Here is a 9,158-nt window from a genome sequence, read left to right on the forward strand (position 1 = left end):
GGTTCTAATCCAGGCTCTGCCCTCGGTCCCTGTGTGCCCTTGGGCAGGTCCCTTCCCCTGGGGGCCTCAGTGTCCTCATCTGTCACCCCAGGATGTTGGAACGACTCTGTGAGGCTCCTGGGGAAAGAAGGCAGCACGGATAGGCTTGGGGAGTCACCTTCTAACTCACCCCCACCCCCTCTACTGCCCAGCTTTTCCCTCCGAGTCTGCTCGTCAGTGGACGCTCAGTGGGATCAGGACTTTTCTATGAGGTGTGTACACCGACAGGTCTCCGAACCACACTAGCCAGCCCAAGTGTCTGCACTGGGTGACGGCCACCGCACCGCCTAGGAATGTCCAGTGCAAGGAGATGGACAGGGCAGGGGGCTGGAACGTGCCCCACATGACCCCTGCCGATTCTGAAACTCAGGGACATACATATGTCAGAGCCCTAAAGCCGAGCCCAAGGTGGCCAGCTCTGAGGAGGACGAGGTCCCAGGAGACCTGGTTCTGGTCCTGCTTAGCCTCTAGCTCCCTGGTGACCTTGGGCAGGGTCCTCAGTGGCAAAATGAGGGGGTTGGCTCTCTTCCTGCTAGCCCCCCATGCACATCTATTCTAGGATTCACTATATAACACTCTGACCTGCTGCTCTCTCCTTAAAAGATGCTAAAACATTGAGTGTTTTATCTCAGTAACAAATCTACCAGGCCTGTGCCTAAACTCAGCTTTTTTCTGCCTGTGGGGCACCTCAGTGGCCCCAAGTCCCCTTCCCACACTGATCCTCAGCAACTGGGCAGTCACTCCTGCCCCTGCCCTGCCCCAGCCTTCCCTCCCAGTTCTACTGGGCAGGAGGGAAGGCATGTGGAACACAGCAGCAAGGAGGGTGGGCAGAGGCAGAGGGTTGCAGAGGTGGGGGGGTTGGATGAGGGAGGGGCTCTCCTTTAAATTCCTATCTCTGACCCTCCCCTTCATGCCTTAGGCTCCATGCAGGCCTGAGGACAGCGCCAGTGAAGGCAAGGGGTACCTCTTCCCAAGTAGGTGACTGCTACCACTGCCTCCCTTTTGGGCTTAGTTAAGTAGCAAAAACCCTTAGAATTCACTAGACCTCCCTCTCCTATTTTGCAGATGAGAAAACTGATCCAGAAAGGCCACCCAGGGGGCCAAGGTCAGCAGCAGGGTGCCCTTCCTCCCCTGTAACGAACACACCGCTGCTGTCAGGAAAGGGGAGTGGCCGACGAAGAAGACACACCCACCTCTCAGGGACCCTCTCTTTGTAGGTGCCCCCTTTCGACCCCCTCTCTGCTCCTGACAGGCCCCGGAGGCATAAGTACAGTGGCCCCCTCCAATACCCTGCCCATTGGACAAGAAAGAAGAACAGGCTCTGCTCCCAGGGGCAGGCTTCAGAGAAATCACACCCACCTCCCCACCGCCCAGTCCTATGCCACCTACCAAGCTATTGTAGTCATTAGCCATAAAGACTCCCCCTGACCACCGCCTCCGAACGGCCTGATGCTGCTCCCTGGGGATAAGGGTCTGCCTCAAGTAGCAAAGCCAGGCCTTAAGCCCTTGTCTGTGGGCCCTGGCTGGCTCCAGATGCCCTGACCTGGGGAGAAGAAGGGTGCCCAGCCTCTCTCCCCACACCAAAATCTAAAGGGCGAATCAGACCTGCACAATTTACATCTGCAGAGACACAAACATGATGCACAGGCACTCTTGCACATTCAAACATACACCCATGCTCACTAATTCTCACTACATTCCTTACCCACCCAAATGTACACGGCCACATTTACATAAATAGGCACACACAATCTACTCATACACACGAACACACCCATTTATACTTGCTCATACATATTAAATCCGGAAACACAGATCTTACATACGTACAAAACTAGACACCCTCGAAAGAAATCATCCCCTCTCTTACGCACGAACACGTATGTGTACACACACACACACACACATGCCACACGCACCCCTTTCAGTTCTGACTCACTAGGTGCCAGTTCTTGAATACACCCCCGCCCCCATCTTCTGATGGGTAAGTTGTCACTTACCCTCGCGTAGCGGGATGAGTAGGGGTCCTCAAAGAGCGCCCAGATGCGAGGCTGCCAGCGGCGCCAGAAGCCACCAGGCCGACCGTCAGGGGAGTCACTGAGCGCCAGGCGCTTGGTCATCTCCAGCTCGTCCTCGCCGTCGCCTGAGTCTCCAGGACCGTCGGCGTCCGCGTCGTCAGCGCTGTTGTCCAGTGGCGCACCGCCAAAGCTGTCGAGCGCCTCCTCAGCGTCCCGGTGCTGGCGGTAAGTCATCCAGCAGCAGGGCTCCACGTCCGTCTCGTCGATGCCCCAGAAGGCCAGCTCCTCTTCGTAGAGCGGCCCGCACACGTCTGCTGGGCAGTGCAGCTTGCCCGTTCGGTAGTAGTTCAAAATGTGCGCAAAGACGCCCGGGTGGCGGTCGAAAAAGAACTCGTCGGCACGCGGGTCATAGTCGAAATGGCTGTGGGCATCGGGCTCCGCCAGCCAGGCGAGCCGCGTGCCCGGCAGCGTGCGCAGCGTCGAGCGGTACGTCTGGTGGCGCGTGCCGCCCACGTTTATCACGATGCGCTCGCTCTCGTCCCCTTGGCCCATCGCGGCGCCCCCTTAGGCATGGCGCGGCCCAGCGACACCCATGGGAGCAGCCGCCAGGGGGAGTTGGTGCCGGGGAGGGGGGCGCGCAGCCTCCTCCCCCCTCCCCCCAGCCGTCGGGGGGTACAGAGGACCGCGGCTCTGGCAACCCCAAGAGCAACGCAAGCCCCTCAGGGCGCTTTCTGTCGGGTGCTGGTCCAGGGGAGTGTTCCAGGGGAGTGTGCGCGGGATCCCAAGGGTCTCTAGGCGCCAGATGTAGGAGAGAGCTGGTCCGGCTGCGGAGGAGGCAGAGGAGGAAAGAAGGGCGGGAGAGAGGGAAGGAAGAAGGGAGGGAGGGGGGCGGCGCTCAGCGGCGAGCCCTGGGCGGAGGGAAAAGAGGGTGGGGGGACCGGGCTCCCATCCCCATCTCAGCGGGAAAATGTAGAAATCAACACAAAGCTTTTGTAGGTAAGGTCAGCTGCTCCCAGGGCCGGACAGATAGATCAGCCCCCAGAAGGGGGAGGAGGGAGAAAGGGCCAGGAAATTCGCGCTCTGTTGTGCGGTGGTCGCTGCAGCGCGCTCTCGACGCGGGGGAGATGGATGCCCGCTGCCTTCCTCCCTGCGTGGCCGGGCTGCAGCTAGGGGCGCAGGGCGGGCTCCGGCCCCCTCCCTCTTTCCTTGCCTGGTTGCCTGCTCCCCCCGGCGGCGGGCGCGCCCGCCCGCCTGCCCGCCCTCCTCGCTCCTTCTCCCCGCCTCTTGAAGGAGATGGCGGGCCCCCTGGACAGGGGTGCCGGGAACGCTGCTCGGTGCGGCTGCCGTGGAGCGCCGCGCTCGGTGCGCTCGGGCTCAAGCTGCGGTTCCGCTGGGCTGCGCTCGGACTCGGGCTCCGGCTCCGGCTGCGGTGCTGAAGGGACAGCTCCCGGACTGTTGTGGAGCTGTGTGGGGCCCGGCAGGGGTTCTCCAGGCTGGTTACGGTCTGCGGGGCCGGCGGGCACTGGCTCCGGTGCCTCTGCGCCCTGCACTCCGCGCCCCGCTTCAGACAGGCGGTTGGCGCTGCCGGCCGAAGCGAGGGGGCTGCGGTGGTCCCGCCCGGGAGGCGGGGGTGGTGGGTCGGGGCGCGGCTCGGCGAGGCCGGGGAGGCGAGGCGCGGAGCGGCCGCCGCCGCCGCGACGCTGCTGCCGCCCGGGCTGCTGCTTGGCTGGCTTGCTCTCTTGCTAGCTTGCTCGCTCGCGCGGTCCGCGTCCAGCCCGCCGCTCTCCGGACACGGGCACACGGCGCGCGCAGCCGCACTCGCCCCCGGAGGGAGGTGCCGCGCTGGGTCCTAAAAAGCCCTGATTCCGCGCCCCCTCCCAGTCCCGCGCGGAGCCGGGCCTCCCTCAACCCCGGCTCTGGGGGCGCCCGCCCCACAGGGCTCCTGAATCTCCAGGGGGACCCGCCGACGCTCCGCCTCAGGGGAGTGCCACTCGCTGCACGAGGGCCCCGGGAGACGTCTAGGCCAGCGTCCCCGGGTCAGACCGAGGTGAAAAGGCGTCTGCCCACACCCGTCTCTTTTGAAACTAGGGACTATCTTCCTCTAGCGAACCGAAACCGCTATGAGAGACACCTTGAGCCTGACCAGTATTGGCCACTGCAAGCAACCCTTTAACACTGACCCTTGTCATGGAATCTGGAGCCTACATGATCCTTTCAAAGGTACCCTCTCGCTTGGACCCGCTAAACAAGTCTCCCCCCACCCCCATACAAATAACACACATGCCGTCCTCTAAGCTCCCTACTAACAATCCAATAATCCTGGGTGCTTATTAACCTCTTTCCACCCTCACTGACCCGGGGACCTTCATACTCCAGACTGACCCTGGTCTCCCTTGAGTGGCACACATTCTACCACGTCGGTCCCGCCCACTGATCCTCCCACACTAGCGCTGGATCCTTAAGTGGAGATCCCTTAAGGGAAGGACATTCTGTCCTTAGAGGTCAGAAGGTGGTTCTCAATGTTGACAATTGCCCCTCTCCCTGTAGGACTTCAGCTACCCTGGTTGGTAAGCTGATCCTGTGCCTGAGGGCTGGATGGGAGCAGCTACCTGCTGTGCTTGCTACAGCTTCAAAGGTGATCGTGGGGTTGGGAGTTGCAGCTGGGGTCTCCAAGCCTTCCTGGCCCGAGTTAGCCTCAGTTTACTCAATTGAACAATCACTCCTTTAGTGGTTCCAGACTCTGTCCCAGGCACAGGAGCACAAGAGTCCCTGCCCTCGGGGGTCTCTCAGGCTGGGGTGGGGTGGGGGGTGGGATGGTGGGCAGGTGGGCCTGGACAGGGCAGAGAAGGTCAGGCCCAGCTCCAGGGATGGCTGTGCCCGGAAAGAGACTTATCGATCTCAGCCCAGCTCAATCGAACACGAGACTGCCTGGGCAAAGGGCGATTTAATTAAGAAGACATGAGGCTCTTACTTACCTGTCGGCACTTGCTAACTGTGCAGACAGCTGTCCCTTGACACTGACCCGTGGACACTATTGTGGGCCTGGGGACACAGGCTGTGCTGCAGGCATCTCTCTCCTCACTTGGCCAGGGGAATCCCAGCCTGGCCCCAGGGAAATCTGTGTGCACTGGGGAAAAGATTTGGAGAAGTAGAGATGGTGGAGAAAGTCCAAGGGCAGAGCAAGAGATGAGGGATAGAAGTACAAGAGGCAGGACAGAAAGAGGCAGCATCAGGGCAGAAACAAGGGTGGAGATGGGCAGAGTTAAAGAGAAAGCTGGTGCATGGGGCCAGTCCTCCCTCCAGTGATTGATCTGCGTTAGTCCTCTAAATGGGAGCTATTTCCCCTGCAGTCTCAGAATAATGCAAGGGTGAGAGTGCTTTTGAGTTTTCCTTTCACTCTGACCAGTGAGCACCATCCCCTAACCATAAAGAGGCCTGACCTGGTGTGGCTCAGCCTGGCCCAGATTCAGACTTCCTGGACACAGGCTCTCAGAAAACTGCCCCAATCCGAGAAAGTGATAAAACAGAAATGGATACCCAGAGGGAAAAGAAGAAGATAGACACAGAGAGATGGAGACATACACACACATACACCTGGCTGGCAGAAATCAAGATGGGGAGAGACAAGAAAGAGATCTTTCCAAACCTTCCCTTCCTTCCAGTCAGATAGATGTTCACGGCTCTTCAGCCCCCAGGAAGCCTTCTGCGATTCTGCCAGCCACAGGGGCCCAGGGCTCCATCCCTTCCCTTTCCTGCAGAACCACATGGGATCAAAGTATGACTCGCCATCCTTCCCTCTAGCTCATCTCCAAAGTGACTATCAGTTCCTCCAGGGATGCTCCTTGTTTGCTTCCCTCCACAGTGCCCAGAATGCAGGAGCTCCTCATTAAAGGCTGGGTGGTTTGAGAAAGGCCAGGAGAGGGGCCAGCATCCTAGAATCCCAGTATCAGAGGCTGGAGGAGTCTGGAGCCCTTAATTGAGGCTGAGTCAGGAGGAGGGCCTTAAGCAGGGTCTCTCAGGGAGTCAGTGCAGAGCCCACTCAAGCCACTACCCCATGGTGAATCACATGGGGATCTGAAGTGTGCCCCAGATGGCAGAGAGAAGAAGGGGGAGAGACAGAGAGAGGCGATGGGCTCCTAATATGGAGCTCTGGTCATGCCTGGCCCTGGAGGATGTGCTAGAAAAAGAGGCCAGGCATGGTTAGAGGGAAGGGGGGTGTCAGAGGGCATCCATCACACCCCAGAACCCCCTGTGAAGTGAGCAGAGAAGGCTCAGCGAGAAGAGACTTCCAGGTGGTAAAGGGTAGCTGCCTCTCAGCTGCCCCACACTGTCCCACTTTAGGATTCTCACCTTCATCCTTCATGACACTCCCAGCCCAGACTTCAAAGAATGTCCCCCACCTTCTCTATCCCAAGCAGGGATGTAAAAGTCTCTTTCTCACTTCCTCTTCACACTGTAAGAAGGCTGGCATTTGCAGAAAGCCCAGAAAAACCAAGAGGGCATCCCAGTAGAAGAAGGACCAAGGCCCCAGAGAAATGAGAGTGAGAGGAGGACTTGCTGACGGAGCCTTAGCTTCTCAGCCACAGCTGCTAACCACAGACCCACAGCCCAACTGAGAACCTCACTCCTTCCCACTTTCGAGCAGTGCTGCCCTTACTCATAGCCATTTGCCTCCTCCTCTGCAGAGAGATCTTGTGGTCCCATACCAGGGTCTTTGGGATCAGTAGCCTGGGGGGCTGGGGGGAGCAGTGCACTACCAAACAGGTCATGGTGTTCAGTGGCTAGGACCCAGACTGCCTGGGTTCAAATCCCAGCTCCACCATTACTCGCTGTGACCCTGGGCAAATTACTCTATTTCCCTGTGCCTCATTTTCTTCATTGTTGTATATGAATAGCAATAATCCCTATATCCTTAACACCTCAGCTCTGGAATTTCTCTTATTTAGACTAGAGAGGAGGGGTTGCCAGGCTCCAGTAAGATCGGTGGTGGGACTGGCTGAGAGGATGAACTGGGGCTGGACTAGAAAAAGGTGAAGGTAGTCCTGAAGCCAAGTTTGGCCGATGTTCTCACACCTGGCACTTGCAGGCCTTTGACCTGCTAGGCTCTGGAACTGGCCCAAGGCCAGCCTCCAGGCCTTTGTCCAGGCTAACACAAAGTGAAGGCTGCTCTCCCAGGCCCAGAGCCTTAGCATTCTTGATGGGTTAGAGTGCCATCTTGTGGCCACATCTGGAAGCTCACCTAACCTGGGCACTGACGGTAGGCTTTGAGGTTACGGTAAGCAATAGGACACGTATTCTCTCCCCACACAGGAACGCCTCCCTTTGATGTACAGGGGAGCGTGAACCTAAAGGTGCCAGAGTGGGAAACTGGGGGCTGTGGCTGCTGGATCCGTAGCTTGAGCACTGACCCTGCTACCTAACCTGGGCATGGGTAGGTGTAGAGCTGTCTCTTCCTGAAACCCCTGGACAAGTGGATCCCAGATCTCCTAGACCCAGGGAAGTCAAGAAAGGGACCAAGGCAAAGAGTACTCTGCGGAAGTGCCAGACCAGGGTTTCTCATTCTGCAATATTGGCATTTGAACCAGAAGATCCTTGGTGGTCGTGGCTGTCCTGTGCGTCGTGGGGTGTTCAGCAGCATTCCTGGCCTTTACCCACTAGATGTCAGTAGAACCCCTTCCTCTGTCACAACAACCAAAGTCTGCAGTCACTGCCAAATGTCCTCTGGGGTGTAAAATGTCCTCCAGTTGAGAGAACCACTGACTAGACAGATTTGGTTACAGATATCATTTTGTTGCTTACTAGCTGTGTAACCTGGTCACTTTTAAGCTCTAAGCTTCTCTTTCCTCATCTGCATAAAGGAAATAATATTTTGTGAGGATTCAACGAGATAGTGTCTCTCACTGAACTTCCCCTCCTTCCCTTATTTCTCTTCCCTTGGACTGCCCACCCCTCTAAACTCTGTGATCAACCCTACCCTCTGGAGCTCCTGCTGTTTCTCAAAGTGTCAGTGTGGCCCAAGGGGCAGAGTGTTAGCCCTGCCTAGGCTTGGTTTGGGGGAAGATTGGAGAGGGGAGGGGTGGGAAATGATGGCTGTGATTAAGGATGCATGAGGATGTCAGGGGTGCGGATGTGCTGGGAAGGCGGGTGGGCATGGGCATTTCTGCAAGGGTGTCCCCAGAACTGGACGGGGGCCACTGAGTCCTCCTAGAAGCAGCTGGAAGTGTGAGGCTATCCCAAGGCTCTTCCTCCCTCTCAGACTCTTTCGATAGCAGTCCTGTGGGTTCTCCCGCGTGTGCTCCTCCTGGTGGGCACCTGGTGTGAGTCAGGCTGCAGGTAAGCACGTTCAGCAGCATGCATGGGCGGGTCCAGGTTTTGTGGGGCCTGAAGTTTAAACGTTTGGGAGTCACTCTTCCTCTTTTGATCCTCACCCAAGGATATGTTTATTGATTTTAGAGAGAGAGTAAGGGAGAGAGAGAGAGGGAGAAAGAGAGAGGGAGAGAGAGAGAGGGAGAGAGAGAGAGGGAGAGAGAGAGAAATATCCATCAGTTGCCTCCTGTGTGTACCCCAACTGGGGCTTGAACCCACAACCTAGGTATGCGTCCTGACCAGTACTCAAACCCACAAGCTTTTGGCACGTGGGAGGATGCTTCAACCAACTGAGCCACCCAGCCAGGATGGGAGTCACTCTTAAAAAAAAAGAATAGAAAATTGGGTACAAAAGTGAATATTTATTTAGACTTAGAAATCAGGACCAGATGCAAATTTCAAAAAGCTGACAAATATTATAAACATGAAAAATCCAGGGAAACTAACCTAATATTTTTATTAACTGCCTGACACACCTACATAATGGTTTAAATCAGTTATAGTTACTCAGAAGTATTCATGCTAACAAAAACAGTTGCAACTTTTTTGGCAATTACAGAATGATGTTCAGTGAACAAAACATTTATTCTATAAAAGCTGCATCAAAAATAACTAAAAATGAAAAAGTCATTTCTGTGCACCAGAAAGACCCTACTTTAGATTTCCATGCCAATTTACAGCTTCAATATTTCAAGGTTTGTGGTTCTTGAAGATACCATCAGGACAGGGTTACCT

At 56.7% G+C, this 9,158-nt stretch overlaps 1 protein-coding gene across 1 annotated transcript in view; it reads right to left on the bottom strand.

The window, feature by feature from the left end:
• The window catches only part of KCNC1 (potassium voltage-gated channel subfamily C member 1), a 43,070-nt gene extending 39,438 nt beyond the window's left edge, over nt 1–3,632 (bottom strand). The window contains exon 1 of the mRNA XM_024558984.3: nt 2,040–3,632. Coding sequence (XP_024414752.2) covers nt 2,040–2,609 — 570 coding nt within the window. The 5' untranslated portion in view covers nt 2,610–3,632. The remainder of the gene's footprint in view (nt 1–2,039) is intronic.
• Nucleotides 3,633–9,158: the final 5,526 nt, after the last annotated feature.

The sequence above is a fragment of the Desmodus rotundus genome, chromosome 5 (genome assembly GCF_022682495.2).
Source record: "Desmodus rotundus isolate HL8 chromosome 5, HLdesRot8A.1, whole genome shotgun sequence".
In the NCBI taxonomy this organism is placed as follows: Eukaryota; Metazoa; Chordata; class Mammalia; order Chiroptera; family Phyllostomidae; genus Desmodus; species Desmodus rotundus.